This window comes from Tauraco erythrolophus, chromosome 6 (assembly GCF_009769465.1).
Source record: "Tauraco erythrolophus isolate bTauEry1 chromosome 6, bTauEry1.pri, whole genome shotgun sequence".
NCBI lineage: Eukaryota > Metazoa > Chordata > Aves > Musophagiformes > Musophagidae > Tauraco > Tauraco erythrolophus.
In genome coordinates this window covers 56549439-56570949 of record NC_141470.1, presented here as the reverse complement: position 1 = coordinate 56570949, position 21511 = coordinate 56549439, and the positions used below count along the sequence as shown (strand labels likewise).

Sequence of the window (21511 nt, the reverse complement as noted above, 5' to 3'; positions counted from 1 at the left end):
ATCAGAGTGAACTACATAACAGGACTCTATGCCTGAACTGACAGACTTTGTTAGGAAAAAAAACATACCTCCATAAAAGTGCAATGAATCTATTCACAGAGCTGATCCTAAAATCCAAAAGGTGTTGCCAAAATGCTTCCGAAAAATACTTCCATGATCTAAATATAATTCATTTCATTCAAGTAGTGGAGTGATTCCAACAGAACAGCAAGATCTTTAACAATCAGTAAATTTTAATCGCAGTAAAGTCCTACCTATAAAGTAAGAAACAACGGGAAAAGCTACTTATAGCTTTATATACTTCTAGGATACAACTGACAGATCTCAGCATCACTCTACTTGCTCATACAGCCTCCACAAAACAGCTGCCCAAAAGGGGGCAGAAGAGTTCCCAAAATCATTTGGCATAGAGGCTTCAAAGGGGTCTGGTAAACACCTGTAAAAATCACCTCAGTTACCATTAGATGTCTACCCACAGCAGCCCAGACACTGGTGCAAGCCACTCACAAAAGCATTTAGCAGGCAGACTCTGGTATCTGACTAGACTATGATGGTGCATCTAACCTAACACCACATTGCAGTGTGAATGTACCCAGAAAGAAAAAGAATAACTTCTTCCTGTCTCCGAAAGATTAATAGGATGAATGTTCGTATAGAGAACCACTCAATTATTACCATACAGTTGACCCTCAGATGTTACTCTGATTTGCAGGTAAAAACAGTGCTATGAAGGGTTCAAAAGTATTGGTGCTGTCCAACAGAAGTAACTCAGAAGTAAGCAGCCCCACAAAAGATTGCTGAAATAGAAGTCTGTAGTGTGAAGGACTGACGAAAGTATACACGGGACACCTGGTGTGTTGTACAAGGAAGATGTGCAGACAAAAAAATGTCTAAATAGAGCATTTAAGATTACATAGGTGGAATTTAATACATAGTAGGGTTATTGAGTGGAGCATGTGTTACCAGCATTAAATAATCAGTTAAAAATGACAGACAATGACAGCTAATAAGAAACAAATGACAGACTGTATACAGAACTCATTACATGCTTATTAAGGGGAGAAATAGCTTGGATTCAAGTTTCTGAACTTACTGGCTGTTCTGCATTGCTATAGTAAAGGCATCTGAGGGTTAAACACAGTTTTGAGTCCTGTTCTGCAGCTGGGATCTGAGTTTGGTCCCTGGCAGAAGTCAGACTGAGAACAGATTGAGCAGTCGCAGCAGCTGGCACATTGGGTTAGTCATCCCTGGGGAACTGGGAGTATCTGTTGTCATTAAAGAGACTAAAGCCAAACCTAGGAGGAGCCACTATAGGTCATCTGTATATCTGTATCAATACTTCATGTTAAACATCATCACACTTGAAGAAGCTTTTAAAGAAATCTGTGATTTACAAGATCTTATGCCAGGCTGCAGAACGAACTGAAAACAAGTGTTTCCACAGAATCCAGACAATGTCTGTGACTAAAGACAGAGAATACACCTAAATCCAACTGTAGTGTAAGAAGCTTAAGAATTCAGATAGTAAAACACTGATAAATCCAAAGACATATTTTGTACTTCACACAAGACAGCATACATCTAGCATTATTACTATTTCAAATAAATAACTTCTATAGGTAAATGCTTTTATTTATTTTAATTATAAAGATGCCCTGAGAAATTTTTTTCGAGAACATGCATGTACAGCATTGTCCTAGGTTTTATTTTGAGTAAATCATCATTCATAATTTACATTATAAAAAGTAACCACACACGCATATGCATTCGCGAATCAGATCATCTTTATCATACACCAATAGATTAAAAAACCACATATTTCTGATACCAATATATTATGCTGCTTCCATCTTGAAATAGAGAAGCTGACAATAGCTTCATAGGCTCTCTCGAGTATTGGCATAAATAGAACTTTTTAAAATAGAATTATATGTTTTTCCACAGACAAATTTTGATAGAAACATTAGCGTTAATACAAACAGATGCAGATGACATCACTGAAGCATGATAGCTTGCAATAGCAGCTGATTAAAAAGTAGATTCACCATTATAAATTATTCAAGTGAAAATACAATCTGAAATACTAAAAATTAAAACAAGTATTTATGCAACAAAACTTATGAAATAAACCTCATATCATCTGGAGACATATGCTTTTAGATTGCTTTGAAATTTACATAGGATTTTTATGAATTTTACTTAGTACTCATAAAAACGTTACTTCCAAATTCACAGCACAATGCTACTGAAGTTCATGTTTTTTATAGACTGATCAATGGTTCTGGACTTTGGTCTTAAATTAGGTTTGAAGGTTCTTTAAATGTAGGATTACTTTTTCATATCATAACAATTCCTTCTATTTCTTACATAAAACAGGGGTGCTAATAATTGCTAAAATTGTAAATAAGCCAATTAAGTAATGGACATGTGCATTCTAAATCCAAGAATTTGAACTACAAAGACATAGCTGAAGAAAGCAAAATCCTCCCTTTAGCTGCAGCAAAGAGCACATAGCTGAAGTTGTATTTCATAACATTTCACTACAATGTTTTAATTCTGCAACCATTACATTACTTATCGGAACATATTTTACAGCTTGGGATTTTATTTAAAAGATAAAAGATTTTTAACATTGCAAGATGCATTATTCATTCCAGGCATTAGAGAGTCCCATCTGCTGCTGCCACCTTACCACACCAGAAAGTTGCCTTCACCACCTCTGGTTCCCTTCTTTCTCAGTCCGAAGATCTAAGAGTTTGATTTTCTGTTTTTTCTTCATACAAAGAAGAAACACACATAATATGTGTTGCTATGTTATGAAATAACATAACACGATAAACTGCTATTGCATACAATGTTTTAATATAATTCTTAGTTGCTTTACTTCAAAACATTTCTACCTGCTTAATGCACCCACTGAAAATGCCAAATGGACACATTCTGAGGGGGTATTCTTCACAAGAAGGGTGTATTTCTCCTTTAAGTTTTCTACAGAAGGTCATGTCGAGTTCTCTCTAAGTAAGATAGTTAAGGTAGTACAAGCAGTCTACTAATGGCTACAAATAATGCCATGATAAAATCTGGGGAAAGTGAAGACAGGGAAGAGAGAAACTTAAAGCTCTTTAGAGTTATATTTCTAGGTCTTCTGTTGACATTTGGGCAATTTTTGCATTTTTCACAGCTTTAATTTTTTAATCTTCAAATATACTGTTCTGCAACTTCACTGAGTTCTAACTATGTCAATTAACAACTGTTTGTAATGCTCAGAAATATTTCAAAGAACAGGGCTTAACTTTTAGAACTCTGTGGAAACATTAATTTGCATCAATATTTTACACTGTCTTTTATAAACAATGCAAGATACAGTTCTGTTTCACCCTTTTAAAATTGCTGATGGAACCTATCATGATAATACATGAGTGTCAGGATACCTACTAGCTTCATCTCAGAAATGGACTTAAATAATATGCCAGTCCCACTGGACCTTAGAACTCTTACCGTCTTAAACGGCCCGATGAAAACATGACTAGAACCCGTAAGTAACCAACTCAAAGTGCAGTAGGTCAGCAGCAGAGCTACTTCACATTGTGCTCAACTTCCTAGACAATTATATGACTGGATGAAAGACGCTACTTTAAGATACCTACGCATATAATTGCTACAACATGGTCACACAGCAATATGGATGTCAAAGGTCAGTTGTGGATATCTCGTAATAAAATATTGGTATCAATTTCTCATTAAGAAATTGATTTCTATGCAACATAAATCGACTCCCACTTTTTACAAGACAGAAAGCCTGTACCCCCCATTCTTGAAGTAAGTTTTAACTGAAAATGAATAAAATCAGCCACTATCTGTGTCTATAGGCCTGTCCTAAAAGAAATATTTTAACCTCATAAAATGAAAACATTTAAAGAAGATATAAAACTACATAATATAATACTACAAGATTGGACTACTTGATGGAACACAGTGTTTTTGAATTGCCAATTTCTGCACTAGGGTGATTCATGATCTAACTGATAACACTTCAACAGAAAGCCAGAAAAGCACATTTGCTCTACAAATTCAGTGAAGTTCTTGTGGGATGAAATACTCAATCAGTGCCCTTTATGATTATTTCCTATTCCATAACATGTTTACAAATCAGGTACTCATCTCTTTTGTGATTCCACCATTAAGTTATACTGGTGCATCTTCAGCATAATTCTTGCATTTTCTATTGACTATTACCTAAGGTCTAGCAAATCAAACTGGAGCTAATGGTTATTTTCTTGTCACCTGCTTGTGAGCACTGGATGAGGATTTACTGAGATTTTCTTTTTCTTGGATCTACATTATTTTTAAAAAGAGGGAATATTTTAATTGGCACACACATCTCTGAAATGGGACAAACAAAATGTTTGAATTCATGAGTACGGTAAGTAAAGACCTCAGTTCAGCAACAAAGTAACTTTGATTTTTAAAAGTTCCTGGAACAACAGGAATATATGAAATCAGGAATTCTTCACCCCTGCCAACTGCACTATATTGTCAAAAGTGAACATTTGACAAAATTCTGTAGAGCAGTTTTATGGACAAGATTACGCTTAAGCAATTAGATAACATTTTGTCCAAACATACATCACTTGGAACTAAGAATTATTAATTATATCTGTTGATATTTTAATTATTAAACAACATATTACTGCCCGATCTTCCATTCTTCACAAGCACACATAATTACTTAGAAAAAGAAACATATTAGAATTTACCTTACTCATGTTGTAGAGCCAATAGACTAAAAGCTAGGACTTGCCAGAATTAAGACTGTCAGTGCCATGTTTAAGCAGCAATATACAAATTTACATGATGATATAGTCTAAATATATACTCAATTATTTTCTCACAAGTTTCCTGTCTTAGTGAATGCATAGATGGTGACACTCATTCACGAGCATCTGTTCAATTGTCAGTCTCATTGTACAATTTTCAAATTCTTCTCTCAATAAGAGTAATTTCCGCCAACCGTTTATCTATTTGGATATTAAATTTTTCCATAATTCAAGTCAGAAATAACGTTTCCTTGAAACTGACTTTTTTTTTGTATTTTAGTATGTATGTATTTAGCACCAGTACTGACTTTCGAACAAAAGAACGATAAAAGAGGTACACCTAAACATATCTGTGATCAACAAGGTATGCAGATAAATGCATTTACCACTAATCGTTCCTCTAGCTGTGTTTCTTAATACGTCCTTATAGAGCTGCTCCATTTTTTTTTATGAAAAATGTTAAGTATGGGCTAGATTACAACAGAGAAAATGAATCTACAGTGCAGCAGATATACCAACGTCAGAGATGTTTTCCCATAAGAACACAGAACATTAAAACTCTTATTCAGAGCTAAATGTAGGTCATCTTAAGCCTGCTCTCTTTCTCCAAAAATTATTTTCTTCCCCTAGTATATCCTGTTGGTTTCTGACGCTATGCAGTTTAGGGACTTTCTGAACCAGGGAGAGCATCCAGATCATTATGTTTGATCAGATACCTACTTTATAGTCTGCTGTTAAGGTATTCACTTGAGGACAGTACACTGAGAATTGAGGCTGAGTCTCTTACATTCCACTTTCCTGCCTGAAGACAAAGGTACAAACTGCTCTGTGAGAGTCTTTTTCTGTCCCTTTGTATTCAAACAAAAGATACCAGTTTTATTTTAAGTGACAGATAGAAAAACCTTTGAAATTTAGAAAAGTTTTACATGATGTGAAGTCTAACTAATCTCTGCATCTAACTTCTTCGCGAATATTAACCCATTTATTTTCCCCAAATCCTTGTGAGATAGATGAATAATTGGAATTTCTACAATGGTTGCTAAAAAAAAAATTACAACATTTGAACTAATTTCTGGTTTTAAAGAGATGGAGAAGAGATATACAGTGATTAGGGTGAAAGAAAACGCATTTTTGAGCACACCTAATTTTTGAAAGTATGTAGCGCTGTTTGTCATTTTATGTACTCGAGATACACGTTCCATTTACTTTATAGATAGCTGAAAATGTCACCATGTCTAGTAATCTAACTGCTGAGTTTGAAATCACACACTTTGAAATAAGTGACCACCTAATGATTACCTATAAAAAGTCTGAAGTAATTACTGTGGTTAATATTTAAGAGAAGGCATTAGACTCTGGCAAAGACAGGGACAGAGTGCAATTTGACCTGGCACCTTAAGGCACTTCTGTTGTGAAACCACCGACTCAACACAAACAGTCCACCTTCATTCATTACTTACCTTCCAACCTTTCCTACAAGCAAATGCAGTTTTTAAAAACAGTAAGTCACTGCAAGCTTGATTTCATTTCATAACAAATTTATCTTATACAGTGAAGGTGGTAAAATTCCAGCAGAAAAAAATCTTATGTGATCACACAGCAAGAGACTGTATCATAATATAACGTATACATGTAGCTGAATGCAAGCTGTTCAGAAAACTTCTCTTTACATTCATTAAGCTTTTGAGTGTTTTATTTTACAATTTAGGAATTTTATAACTTATAGCTGTGAGTAAAGTTGGGAAGGATTGTTTGCTTTGTTTTTTAAAGGAACCTGAAAACACCGAAGTGGAAAAATGTATGAGTTCATACAGATACTTAATTTGCCAGAAAGGACAACTCAAGACATACCACTATCACTACGGTTTCCTCTTCATACCTGGCAAACCAGTGTAAGGTGTTTCCTCTTTCCTATCTGGTGCAGTCTCTATCTCAGCTCCATTATCTTTGACCAGCAAGTCATAGCCTCACATTCTGGATTGTCCTTTCATTCTTGGTCTCCCATACCTATCCAGACTTCCAAGCCCCAACTCGCATTTTCACCATATTTTTCAGCTTCTAGTTCTAGTTTCTATTACACGTAAGTCCACTTTTCCAACCAACCTCCCTTTTTTGCTATAGCTGACTCCTTTCCCACCTCCATTCTGCCTTGGCTAAGAAAGTAAATCTCTGATAGCAAAGAAAACTCTCAGTCTGAGCACCCAAAATTACAGCTAGTCCAATGATAGTAATTTAAAACTACAAGTTATAGTGTAAACAGCATCTGCAGGGAACTAGCTGCTAAAGCCTACAGATTTGACTAAGTACATATCACAGTCATTTTCTAAGACTTACACTTTTATCATAAGAACAAAGAAATCAATTTTTGATTTTGTTTTGCAAAATGTTGAACAGTTTAGGCTGTTTAAAGAAAACCAGCCTGAGGGAGATGCCTAGCATTGAATTTTTTTTACCTAAATGTTTAAGGTAAGGCAAAGGCAGCTTTAATAACAAGTAGCAGCACCAGTTCATTATAACTCTCAAATTCATCATGAAATTATTACATAATAATACATAAACATATATAAGTACATAAAAAGAAGGAAAACTAAAAATTAAATCATCTAACAATACATATATTCTACTTCTCCAACTATAAGGAGCTACATCACTGTGACTAGTTACCGTATATCAAATGCACTAACATTCACTGTGTCTCATTCCACCCTCCCCGTAATGTAACAGCTGAATGCAAAGGTGCAGTAGAAACAATGTGAAAGAGTAATTAAAGGGAACGCAATCTTAAAAACACTTGTAATTGCACACATTACATTTCTACCCTGCTATTTTAGTATTCAAAATCTGGGTGCAGAAGTATCATAAATATAGGCTTAATTTTACCCTGACTCTTTTGAGTTCCCTTTGAAAATGTTACCCATAAGCTTGATTTAACCTCTTATAAACCACTTACATGCTCATCTTTCGGGACTGACTCTCCTTATTTCCATTGTTCTTTTGGTCAGCTGAGTTAAATAAGTTGCGAGAAGAACTGGAAGGGAAGGCAGCATTCCCACTATTACCAGCAGAATGAGTCCGGAATGAATCATCTGAAATAAAGAATTGCAGTTTAGACAAAGAATTTTGTCTAAAATAAAAATACACAGAAAGTAAACAGAATGAGCTGGTTTTCCTGTGGCAATAGTGGCATATTTTCATGGCAATAATCTAATAGTTTAACTTTCTATAAGGGATTGGTTTCAACTTAACATTTCTTCAACTATTTTATTGAAAAATGCTAAATAAAAACAATTAGAAGACAAATTTTGGAAGACAAGATTAATATATTTAATATATGAAAATAGTGGGATTTAATTCGCCAATTGGAACAACGTCAAGAGGAGGGCCACAAAATGATCCAGAGCTGGAGCACCTCTCCTATGAAGACATGCTGAGAGAGTTGGGGTTGTTCAACCTGGAGAAGAGAAGACTCCGAGAAGACCTTCTAGCAGCCTTCCAGTACCTAAAGGGCTTACAAGAAAACTGAAGAGGGGACTTTTTACAAGGGCATGTAGTGATAGGACAAGGGACAATGGATTTAAACTGAAAGAGGGTAGTTTTCAATTAGATATAAGGAAGAAATTCTTCCCTCTGAGGGTGGTGAGGCACTGGAACAGGTTGCCTAGAGAATTGTGCATGTCCCATCCCTGGAAGTGCTCAAGGCCAGGTTGGGTGAGGCTTTGAGCAACCTGATGTAGTGGAAGGTGTCCCTGTGCGTGGCAGGGGGTTCGAACTAGATGATCTTTAAGGTCTCTTCCAACCCAAACCATTCTATGATTCTATGAATCTTTAGCTGCTTAGAATGTAGTTATTCATCTAAGCTAATTGTCTAGCATCTATTGGTAGTGAATGGAAAATGATGGGCTCCTCTAAGAAGCAATTTGTCTTATTCTAATCTTTAATCATCCAAACTCTTTAATAGCAAATGGAGAGAGGTGCACTTGCAGACAGCAGTTTCTCTCCCCTAATTTAGTAGCAGTTATACATAATATCCTTTTCCTCATGTAAAATCTATGGAAGCAAATTGCAAAAACCAACCTTTTCATGATATCCAAAACGTCAATCGAGAAATGCCAAACTCATTTTACATTACTACTTTTAAATGTAACTTTAAACAAATGTGTAACAAAAACCCCCACAAACTAACTAGACTAGCACTTAAGTGCTCAAATATAGTTGGTATCTATTATTGAGGAGAATATCTACAGTATGCCTGTTTAATAAGGCCCCACATGTTCAGCACCCCCGCAAAAAATATGTAAATATAATATAATAGCTTACTTACCACTAAAGGATAACATACAACTCTTTCCCATTCCTGATACTGAAGATGTATATCCTGTAGCAGAGCTTTTACTGAAAAAAACAAACCAATCAAAACAAAACCAAATTGCTTGTTACAGAAAAATGTTGTTCTCAATTTTATCATCCTGCTGTTTAATAATACTGTAGGATATTTCTGAGTTTATATGAAAAAAATAAATGACAAAGTTATGCTGAAATTTCTTTAAGAAATGTATGAACTGAGATTTAGCAGTTCATACAGAAAAATATTTTACATATGATAAAAGGTTACGTATATTAACTTAAAAGAAATTCATAACAACTTGTAGGCCTCAGCATGCCTTAAAATGGTATTTCTTCCCTCCGTTCAAACTGCACACCTTAATTAAACAGAAAACTGAACATTTAGGTCACAATTCAGTAAGCACATTATTACTTTCATAGATTCATGTGCATATAATTTCATAATAGTTGTCTATTAGGTAAGCAGGTGCCTACGAGGTATGCAATGAAGATAATAAATATACTTAGGACACTTGTCTATGTTGCTGTATTTTGGATGTAGTGCTTGAGTACTGAAAGACTGGCTTCGAACCAACTTGGATTTCTTGTCTTCTTTGCCTAAATTATAAGGAGTGAAAATTTTTAACATGGATATCATTGCATTTCCTCAGTATTAAGAAGACTTTTTAATACATTTTTTGTCAACCTATGCTAGCTGAAGGAGCTGATTTAAATACTTCAGTAAGTTTTATTCATGTCACCTATTTATATACTAAAAAATAAAATAAAACTAAAAATCACAGAAAACACATTCAGTTCAAGGAGCGGAATCTTTTCCTATGTGCAGTAGGTAAAGCTTGCCCACAAATGCCAACAGCAGCTTTGCTGGGTTTTAACTTGCTGATGTCAAATCAAAGTATTCTAGAAGAGTTTTTAAAGAGTTTTTACCTGCTGATGTACCAGAAGAACTTCCAGGAACAGAGAGAGTGACACTTTTTGCCAACACTGATGATGTTTTACTGTCTCTACCTAAAAAAAAGGTCTAGTATAAATACTTCTCTCTTAAAGCTTAACTTTAAATAAAGAAAGAGTACATAACATATTATGGAGTAAACAGTAATAATATCTAACCCAGTGCCACTAACACTTCAGAAATACCACAGACAAGTACTTACATTATATTCCAAATGAAAAGTACCAGAGAACTGAAACTGTCACGTACTTTATCAAAGCCAAACGTTTTCCTTCTAATATGAGACCAGTTTCATAAATATCTTTAGAAACACACAGAAAAAAAGTTTTATTGCCACTTTCTAAACCTCTGCTATTTATTATATAAAGTGTCTCTTTCTGCTTCCTTCTCTTCTATCTTTGTAGAAGAATAATGCATGCACAAACAACATGTACACAAATAAACAAACTTACGCTTCTTTTCAAACATTTTATCATTAATATTTGCAGTTCTTCCTTCATTTTGCTGCTTCTCTTTTTCTAATTGCTCCTAAAAAAATGAATAATTTTCTCAGGCATTACTCAGAAAAAAAAAAAAGAAATAACTTGTTTTAACTAGAGATTGCTTCCAAATCACAAAACAGTTAATTTCTACTCTCTCCTACTATAGTACAACCTCTAGTGAATATCCAGGAACCAATAGCAAGAATGAATCAATGTACTTCTCCTATATAAAATCACTCCAAAAAATGTTGACTTAATTATGATGGAACCTCAGAGTTGAGGTTTGCATTTGTAACTTATAAGTAAAATTATGCCTAACATTTTTTTTTAATTAAAAAGATACAGAAATTGGCAGCTGACAATGTAAAATTTTTGTGCTACACAGATACTTTGATAATGGAACTGGCAATATATTTAATACAAACATACAATTCAATTAATTTTTTTTTCTTAAGCAGTCAGGTATGCACATAGGCTAAAACTTTTTAAAGGTCTAAAACTAACATCTACAGTTCATAAGCCTTTATGCAAAACAAAATCAAGTATTACAATTCTTCAAGTTTAAGGAATTTATTTGCCTTTCTGTAACATTAGCTAGCCTTAGAATACCTTTAGAGGGCACATCCATAGACAGAAAACAGTGTTAACACAGCTACATCAATAATTTCAAATGCCAATACTTGCTTCAGGATTCTTGATGAACAGATATCACTTCAACTTCAACAAGATATATAACATTAGCTTATTTTCTGTTCTATGTTCATAATAAAAAGTGCTAAATGAACTGTAATTGTTCTACTCTATTTTTTCTATTTCACTCTAATTACTACCCAAGTCAAAAAGAAAAAAAAAAAAAAGAGGTAATTAATTCAGGTCAAGGGTGCTAAAATATAGTTTCTACTAAATCAACTACTAAAATTAATGAAACTTATTAACATCTTTAATATTAAAATCTGTATCAGTCAGATATATTTAACTGGGTTCAATGGTTCCTCATCTATTTGCGACTACAACATGTTACAATTTACTGTGTACATCTCCAGTCCCTCAAAACCATGCTTCTCTCAGAAAATGCTTAGTGATACCTTTGTGATACAGAAGGTATGTCTATATCAATGGGATATATCATAGAAATACAGGTCCTTTTCTAAAGTCTAGCTGTAGAAATAGGGTAAAAAATAATGTTATCATACAATATGCGATAACACAGAGAGCAACTGAGCCTATTTTATCACAGCCCCAAACATTTCCACTATAAAAACATTAATTGTATCTATCTAAAAACCGCTAAAGCTAAGTTGAAGTCTTTGCATATGTGTATGCAGGTCCTGAGAAAAAAGCTTGAACCTTTGGCTCAAGCTAATGGGAGGTGGCAGGAAGTACAAGAGACAGGTATGAACTGAGAAAATCAACTGTCCAAGAGGTCTGCAGTACCTATTGACATCAAAGTGGGCCACAAATGTAGGCTCTGTAGCAATCCCAAAGAGGAAAAAGTGACATTTTTTAGACAGTCTTGAATCTGTTCTGGTTCACTACACAGGATTTCAATACCAAAAATCAGAGGAATCATGTTAATGAAATTCGGCCTCTTCTACTTCCTATCAGTTTCTTAGCTTCTCCCACATCATGATGAAGAAGAGGCAGCAGAACGGAGGACTGCACTAATCTAATCTAGGCTTTTGCGGAGATGTAGTAGGCTATATGGTGAAGTGCCTGCTGCAGCTTTTGCTTACAGCCATAAGTGAAGATAAATAGTTTTAAAAATTGGAAAAGCATTCTGCAGACTTCTCTTCCAAATCCTAAGTAACTTGTAGCAACTTTTGCTCTATACAACCTGCACTGTCTCCCTCCTGCCAGGCTGCAGACGGCAATGGCCTGTCTTCCTTTTTTTTTTTTTTTTTTCTGGCTAGCAGGAAAGCTTGTAACACAGAGAACCTCCTTCAGCTTCCTTGACATAAAAGAAGTTAAGACATTAATTTCTTTGCCTATGGAAGCTCTATTTGAATTCTAAGGTGTTTCATTATTCATTGATTATGTTATACACACCTGACAAATTACTAAGCACCCTCAAAAAGATTTCAGAAAGGTATGTTGAAGGGCTTGGGATTTAGAACTATAGAGGCATCAAGTATGAGTGTTTTTCAAGAAATTTCAGTTTGTCTTTCTAATTGATACAGCAAAATTTAAGTAGTAAAGAAAAGGAAGTTATATGTTTCTTTGAAGGATTTAACCCTATTGTAAAGTGTAAAATGAAACCATATGAAGAGTATGAACCTACCAGGTCTCTCCATAATATGTACTTTCCCTACCTTAAAATTATTGCCTCATTAATATTTAGCTACAAACTATTAAAAAAAGGACAGATTGTACTGATAAAATATACCATTTCCAAAAGGAGATGTTCTTGTCTCTCTTTTTCTTGATCCAATAAATCATTTTCGTAAAATCTTTTCTGAAACTTCAAAATAAAATCAATAGAAGTAAAAAAATCACTACATGAAATGGGATTTAAAAGTACTTGGTAAGTATTGAAGTTAGTAAGTACTTACAGCATCTACAGAGATCTCCATTCTGTCCAATTCTAACACTGTCTATCAAGAAAATCAAAACATTATTTATCATTACTCAACAGCATGCCACACTTTTAACTAAAAAAGTGTCCAGATAAGAAGCTTAGAATAGTGGTATTCAAAATTAAACACGCCTTTTCTTCCTAAATGTTTGAAGCCCATGATTGCATTTTTGTGCTACAATGCTGTTAAAAACTGTCAGAGAGTATTCTCAGAGCCCTGCTGAGACTCACAACAAAGGATTAATAGACTATCCAAATGGAACTCAAAATACACTCAAGGAAAGCACAGAAGCATGAATGGCAGGAGCATGGACCTAGGAACCAAGACTGAAAAAAGAACTCAGGAACTGGTGAATAAGCCAGGATGCTCCAGGAACATGTTCACTCAACTTCTTTTGCAGACTGGCCATATAAGGAAGCCACTTACTTGAGCTACTTCACTTCACGGCTTCTTTAAAACTAAGCATGGGCATCTCTTAAAGATATACTTGTTCATGAATATTCACATTAGAAAGACATTTGTACTGTTTCAAAGTCCTACAAATCCTTTACCTATATATTGTAAAATAAAAGATTTACAAGATATCTCTACCTCAAAGTCTTGATCATTTTTACCAGGATCAACCTTTAATCCTATCTTTAGTCATGTGCTATTTTTTCACAAATGGTCATCGAGCCAAAATCCTGAATCCCAGTTGCTAGAAAATAACTGTAACATAAGTAACCAAGGAAATACCAATTCTTAAATTTGACAGAATACACTATATTAATCTTCTCTTAATTGTTCAAAATTACATAATGACAATAGAATTTTTCAGTATCCTGTTCTTACATTAAGAAAATCACCAGAAAGCATAACTTTGATCATCTTAACTTTTAATGAAAACCCCAAGACAAAATGCTGCTGGAAAAGAAAAACACTTACTCTTTTTACAATAGTCAGGACATCTTTGTCTTTCTCTTGACACAAAAGTTTCCTTATACATAATTCCAGCTGCTGAAGTAAATGTTTATCAGTGGGAATCTTCAGAGTAGATTTAACTTTTGGCAACAAATAGCATAGCTTCATCCTACAAAAAAAGAGTAAATATTCACCTTTTGATCCAGATGTTTAATAAACATTATTAATTTTTGTATTGCATGCTACCATTTGACATAAAATAATTCAGTTAGTAGGGCTTATTTTTCTGAAATGATTGTTGCTTAAGTGTTGTTTCCAGACATACTGTAACATTCTCAAAAGCTCCTTCATAGATCAGGACTACAGTCCTGTATCTGAAAGTCAATAAAGACTTCTTTGATTTGGGTTGTTTTTTTTTTTTTTAACCTAGAAAGATAAGCAGACCTCTAGATTTTCAAAATTATCTACATACCTAACTATCAGGTACCTAAATACCCTGGAAATCTGGTCCATGAGTACAAAGAAGTCTAAGTCTCATCAAAAGTCATGTGACTGCAGTTCCATACAACTGCAAGGACGAAGAAGTATCAGACAGACTAAAAGGCTTTAACTATTTACTGGCTCCTAAAGAAGAAATCCCTTCTTTCCCCTACCCTATCTCTCTGCTTCTGTCTGGAGGCTCCCCCTTCTTGTGCTATCTCTGCTACTGGCTGGACCTTTCTTCAGCTCAGTCAGCCCAACCCTTAACTGACTAAAATAGCAGAAAACCAACTTATTTGAGAGGTGGAGGGCAGAAAAATGCGACCAGTTTTCTGATAGCTTAGTGAGTTTAACCAGACTAGTCACGGGTCCAATAAGCACTCCTCAAAGGCAATGGAAGGGGTGGACAGTGTGGTTAGGAATCAAGATCAAAGAAAAGTAGTAACAGGCTAGGATGCTTTCAGAAGCTGTGAGCTGCAATTTTAAATGCAGTAAATTCAGGGACAAAAATTATTCATATGAAATAACCAAGAATAGAAACTTTAAAATTAATACCTTTCTGTTCAGATACTGTGTGGCTACATTTTTATTTGTTACTAGAGGGCCCCTGTGAAACTAAAAACATCTATATCTAAACTGTTTCACTTGGTAATAAACTATACGGAGTGAAGCTTACGGAATGCACACATGTATGTGCAAATTATGCTTATATAAACCTCTACGCAGCATTATATGTTCAGACATGCTAATGACGACAACATGAATTACATTCATCGAAAATAAGATTAAAAGCATAAAATCACACAAAATAAGTGACAAAAAAAAAAAGACTATTTTGTATTGGTTATAACTGCCTCGTCCCTAACTGTTTTAGTGAAAAAAATTCAAAGAAAAATTTAAAGAAAAAAAATTTACTACAAAAATAATGGAAAAAACACTGTATAAAAATGAACGACAAAAAATTCTTTATATTTTCCATTCTTTTTCAATTTACTTTAACAACAAAGTAGAAAACTTTTACATAAGGTAAAACTTACGCTAATTTGTTAAGCTCAGACCACTGAAAGAAACTGATTGTGTGTTTTTCTTTACATATAGTGATGCTGAAATGGATGAAAATTAATGGAGACTGAAGTTACATTTCTCTATCTATACCCGTGAAACAGTGTGTTACTTTCTTCTCATCTATTGCTCAGTGTTTCACTCCTAAAATTCAACACATTCAATCAGTCCTCCACACCGTCAGACTGACCTGCTTCTGTGGTTTTCTAACATCAGTTCCATAGTCCCCTAGACCTTTAACACTGACCATTCTGAAGGCTCTGTACCTTTTTACTCAAATGTCATTATTTAAACAAGACATAAAACCTGTAATGATATTTCTTAATATATTATTGAAAGTTTTTCCTGTACACTGCTACATACTCTTTGTACCGTACCTCACATTTGCCACTGGATCATGTGTAAGTTCAAGCACAGGTAGAAAGAAGTATTTACAGAAGAATGATTTTGAAAACAGTTCCATAATGAATTCACAAGTATCTAAAAAACGAAGTCTGTTCCAGTAACTTTTTCCTTGGCCCAGTTCTGAAAAATAACAATCCATAGGTATTATCTATTAAGTTTTCAGTGTCAGCTAGAAAACATTTCAAAGGTTAGCCTTTGACTCAAAGATGACAATCATACTCCTCAGAAGGCACACTTTCTCAGCCTCTCTCAATTTTTTCTTCCAGTGAAAAATCTAACCTTCTGAATTCAATGACCATTTCCATCAGTGATCATTTTTTTCAGAAATACCACCTGTCTCTTTAACCATTTAAAAAAGCAAAAATAGCAAGTGTACTAGCTATTGTGTTGAACAAAGCCCTGTATGCCTTTCAAACCATGTCATAGGTGTATCAAAATTACTGTGTAAACATGAAGGATTGGTAATGGGAACTATTTAAACTTCTAACCTATCTTTAAAACACATAGCGTAGACCAGAAAGTCAACTTAGGTGACTAAGTCATTCATAAATTAGCTTCTGAGAAGATTTATTCGTCACTTCTTATGTTGAAGCCTCTAGAAAACTTTACTTCTATAGAGGAAATCTGCTTTGTATATTGCAGCACCTACAGCTAAGTAATCTTGGACTCGAGAAGTAGGGTGGGAGGGGTCTTGGCATATTATCAATTTCCCACACTGCCTCTTTCCCAGTTCCTTTACATAGCTTCAGATATATTCCTCACATAGGCACAATATGTTTTGCCTGGTGATAATATGAGCAACTGACTGTCTTCTAAGTGTAATCCCACAAAAGATGTCAGGAAGCTACACTGAATAAATATAACCATAAATAGATGTGCAGTCAAAACTAACTTGCGTCTCTAAGTAATCAAGGAAAAATTATCTTACGCTCAATCAGTTTCTGAATAACCTCATGCCTCTGTTCTTGTTTGCGATTATAACGTAAATAAACACAGAGAGTTCGAGCAGCTGCTTTTTGGACTGGCAGGACATTCTTGAAAGAAATAAAGGGAACACAATTAAACATACCAGAAGAAATATGAATAAAAATGTATAAAAATCCTAGAAGTAGAAAAAATAGCTAAAAATTAGCTTAACTTTATAAATTTTGAAATAATTGGCATAATGTAAGGGAGAATAACAAAGTTTTGGCAATTCATGAGACAACTACTTCTTTATCCCTTCTGCCTAACTTGTTTCTTCAGCTATTTCATAAACACCTTAAAGTATTCCACGTTTAGGAGGCACCTTTTATATTGTAGGTGTTAGAAAATAAAACTTACAACATCTTCTCTTACAACAGACAGTTTTGCACTTGAATTAATTCAAGAAAATTTCAGACTAGTAGCTCTAAATCATTGCTGATTTTCAGAATAAAGTGTTCTCTCATAAAGAATGAAACATAATGCAAAGTAGTGTATGGAATCTGGAAAAAGAAGACATATCTCAGAGGAAAAGTTTTTATTTACCTAGAAACAAACTGACAATGAGCACAAGGAAAGCAAAGAAGTCTTGGGTGGGAGGAAAAACATGATAATCTGTCAATTCAAATTTTGCTCCTCAAAGGAGAGGGAGTTCTTAGAGCAATTTCCCAGTCTCATATAAAAAACACACAGCCTGAGATACCATATGCAATGAGAAACAGTACTTTAAGATTAATATAATATATAAGTACTACACATTGCAAACATCTGGTAGTCATTGTTCTAAATAGCTTAAATAAATAAAAAACAACATGAAAGAGACAGGCAGGCTCACATTTGTCAAAATGATTGTCAACATCCTGTGAAGAAAACGGTAATAAATCTGATCACTTGATATGATATGAGGGAGACATGCATATTTTTGTAGTAACTTCTCATGAGTTCTCCATTTTAAAGAAGTTGCTGCTCTCTGTTCTGCTGTTGTTAATGCAGGAATCAAGTCAGGAATAGACAATAACTAGAAATAAAAATATAAACATTAAAATAATTTTACATCTGCTAGCTGTATGTCATGTTACTATGCTTAAAAAGCACATCACAACAGTGTAAGAAGGGAAGAGATTTTAAAGGGTCAGTAAATTCCTCTCCTCTGACAGGATCAGCTACACTGTGACCATTTCCAGTCATAGTTCCAGATATTAGTCTAAGTTGTTCTTAAAAAAAATTAATGATCAGAATTAAACAATCTCCCTTAAGCAATAAATTCCACTTAACTAAACAAAAAGCTATTCCAGTACCTAACCAAATACACTTTCATTTCCAACCCCTCCTCCTGACAAAGAAAAGCTTATCACTGTTCTCTTTGTAATACCCTTGTACAGATATGAAGACTATTACGACAACCCTCCTCAGTCTTCTCTTTCTCAAACCAAATAAATCCCATTTTCCTTCTAGGCTCTTAATCTTTGCAGTTACTTTTCTCAGCTCCCTAATTAATTTTAATAGGACTTATACACCTCTTCTCAGTAGGAGGCAAAGACTTTACAGCAGCCAAGCTAAGTTCTGTTTAGCACTAAGCAAAATGCAACAGACTGTCACACTTGACATTGCAGTTTTTATGTGTTATATACCTTTACAGTGGTAAACATCTGACAAATTTACATTTTTAATTACACTCTCAACTTTAGTCCATACAAGAAAATAAATGTATTCAGTTCTTATATCGTTGGAATTTCTCAGTTGCTCTGTACATTTAGGAAGTATGCTCAAAACAGCATCTTGAAGCCGGAGATGTTCTTTCACCTTCCATTTTACAGGTGAGGAGTCACTGAATAAACCGCTATCCATAGTCACATACAATTAAATTAGCATTTGGGAGCCAAATACAGATCTCCTAAATCCTGATTCAGTGCATTTACTTCAGGAAATAGTCTTCCTTCTAGCAGAAACTATGTCTGAAAATGGCAACCATGGGAAGCTGTCATATTAGTATAAAATAAAAAAAAATAATTAAAAATCAGGTATTAGCTATCACTCTTTAGCATGAAAACAAGTTTTGTTTTAACTTGATTCTATTTCATAATTTGGTCTATTTCAGCAAATCTGTGGTTAATTAGAAAAGAACATGGATGAACTGTTCATTTTTATATTATTCTAATCTTTCAAAATCTTTTTTTTTTATTTTAAAGTTTATAAAGTCAATGAACAATCAAAAACCAGAAACTTTATATCTCTTCAAAGTGGAAAGTAATCATGAAAGCCTTTTCCCACAATATATGTCTGAACAACTTTGCTACTACCTTCATTTAGAAAGCAAATTGAAAAACCATGAGAATATCCACCTGGCTTTCGGATCACTGTTTTCCTCCTCCATTAGTCATTAGTTCAAGGATTCAGGAAGGTGACCTACCAGGGCATCTAATACCTATTTAAGAAAGACTACATGAATGAGGTCTGTAAATTAACTTGACTCAATTTTTTTCTCTGATCGACATACCGCTGCTCACATCTCTTACGTTACTGTTCTCTGACATTCATGTTAAAAAAAAGAAAAAAGAAAAAAAAGAATGACATGCAACATATTTGCATTGATGAGGAGTGGGATTTAAAAACAATGTCTTAAAGTAATAAGTAAGTATTATAATTTCAGTTTAGGAAAAAAAAACTATAGTTTGATTTATGTGAATACCCCAGTCAACACTTTCTAAATTATTCACAGTATACAATATTTTAAAATGAACATTCATTCTTAAGAAAGATCTGTATTTCACAGACAGTTAAGTAAGATCCTTGACAAACACAAAGAAACCTTTTTCAAATTTGTCAGCTGAATCTTAAAAGCAATTTTTCCTGCTTTAAAACAAACTGCAGCTGAAAAATTAAAATAGAATATATAGCATATATTAATAGAACAATCCTACTTTCAAATGTTGTAATACTTGAAACTAAACTAGAAAAGTACATAATTAAATATTTTTTGGCACCAATCCTGACTGAGGTGGATATAAAATAAAACACCAAATATTTTTTATTATATAGATAAATGTACGGGGATCAAATCAAGGAATTTCTCAAAATCACCAGCTGCTTCTGAGTCTCAATTTTCAGGTGTTCAACTTGAGAAATCTTCTAAGATGGGTCAGAATTTCATAAACTATAAGCAGATGTTCTACGAACAGTTTTGCTTTCCTTGAAAATGTGTAACAAATGGTACCAAAACAAAAAGGAGCACCTGAAAGCAAAACTCATTTTTCCATGCCATATCTTAAGATTCTACACAGAAAACAAAAAAGATCAACTATTGGAATAAGTAGTATAAGATGAAATCATGATTTTATCGCAAACATAAATATTTGTCTTTTTTTTCAATCCAAAAATGTCTCACTATATTGTCTGTAATATAACTAAGTGCTCCATGTTTTACGCAGGTTGAAACCAAGGTATGCTAAACTATACTGCCTCATAAACACTCACAGATTCTGTATTAGTTCTTGGACTGAAACTCTATAAACCTTGATATTTGAACCATGCTCAACTTCTTAATCTCTTCTTCAATTGGAGAAATTAAAATAAACAAAACAAAAACCTTGAACACTATCAATGATTATTTTAATATAGTATCAAAACTGAGTCTTTCCACATATTTGTAAGGTAATAAAACCATTTAGAATGACTATTTTAAAGAGCTAATAAATGCAGTGTGGGTTTACTAAATTCCAACAGCTTCCTATTTTTGTCCTTTTATTCACAGAAGGCCGGCATCTTTATGAAGCGCCTGTGGAAGAGACGTAAAAGCTGTTTGATCACTTCTAACAGTTATGGCATTGTCTTATTGCGGAGTTACGAAAAATCAGGATAATCTGCCTCAATGTAACAAGCAAAAAAAAGTTCCAAAAAAAGTGTATTACCTCCAGTGACTCGTCCTGTAATAGCGTAACCAGTTCTTTATGTATTGTATACACACCAGAATTTAAAAGCTTAGCAACCTAAAAAATGACAGTAAGATAGCCAGGTGAAACATTCTTTAGTTCCATGGCACTACAACTATACTAGATGTGCTTACTTTACAGCAAGCTTGTGGAACAATTAAGACCAGCCTTCTAAAGTTGTGTACTTTGCCATTTATCATATTAAAAATATGCTTATATAAAGCATATGAGTCAAAGAAACAGGCTTAACCATGAAACATGCTTTTAGAGTTACCTCTATTTCACATCTACCAAAAATTTTTAAGACTGCACTGCAAGGCTAGAAAAATTCCTTCTGGAATATTTCAATGTTGTACTTCATGCTCTGTAGGAAAGTCAAGAGTCAGTCTGCTATATCATTTACAAAAAATAAAACATAAGAATTGGCTTAGCCTGTGCTGGATTTTAAGTTTCCCCAACCTTTCCATCTGAAGTTTTCACTTCTTACTTCTTGGGTTTTTTTTACCATGATTCATAAGTCACATATAAATTTCTAAAAAAACACCAGCAGTCTGTATCTATCCACATTGTTGAAAAGGTTTTATAGCAAATATGAGAAAAAATT

General features: G+C 34.0%; 1 protein-coding gene across 1 annotated transcript in view; it reads right to left on the bottom strand.

Annotated features, from left to right (window-relative positions):
• Positions 1 to 2660: 2660 nt before the first annotated feature.
• The window catches only part of PPP4R4 (protein phosphatase 4 regulatory subunit 4), a 72254-nt gene continuing 53403 nt past the window's right edge, over positions 2661 to 21511 (bottom strand). Inside the window, 16 exon segments of the mRNA XM_086613558.1 lie at positions 2661 to 2716; positions 2719 to 2773; positions 7502 to 7541; positions 7768 to 7903; positions 9139 to 9209; positions 9665 to 9758; positions 10089 to 10169; positions 10566 to 10641; positions 13145 to 13186; positions 14093 to 14237; positions 15988 to 16135; positions 16944 to 17049; positions 17814 to 17996; positions 19321 to 19370; positions 19373 to 19403; positions 20887 to 20964. Coding sequence (XP_086469684.1) covers positions 2661 to 2716; positions 2719 to 2773; positions 7502 to 7541; positions 7768 to 7903; positions 9139 to 9209; positions 9665 to 9758; positions 10089 to 10169; positions 10566 to 10641; positions 13145 to 13186; positions 14093 to 14237; positions 15988 to 16135; positions 16944 to 17049; positions 17814 to 17996; positions 19321 to 19370; positions 19373 to 19403; positions 20887 to 20964 — 1392 coding nt within the window.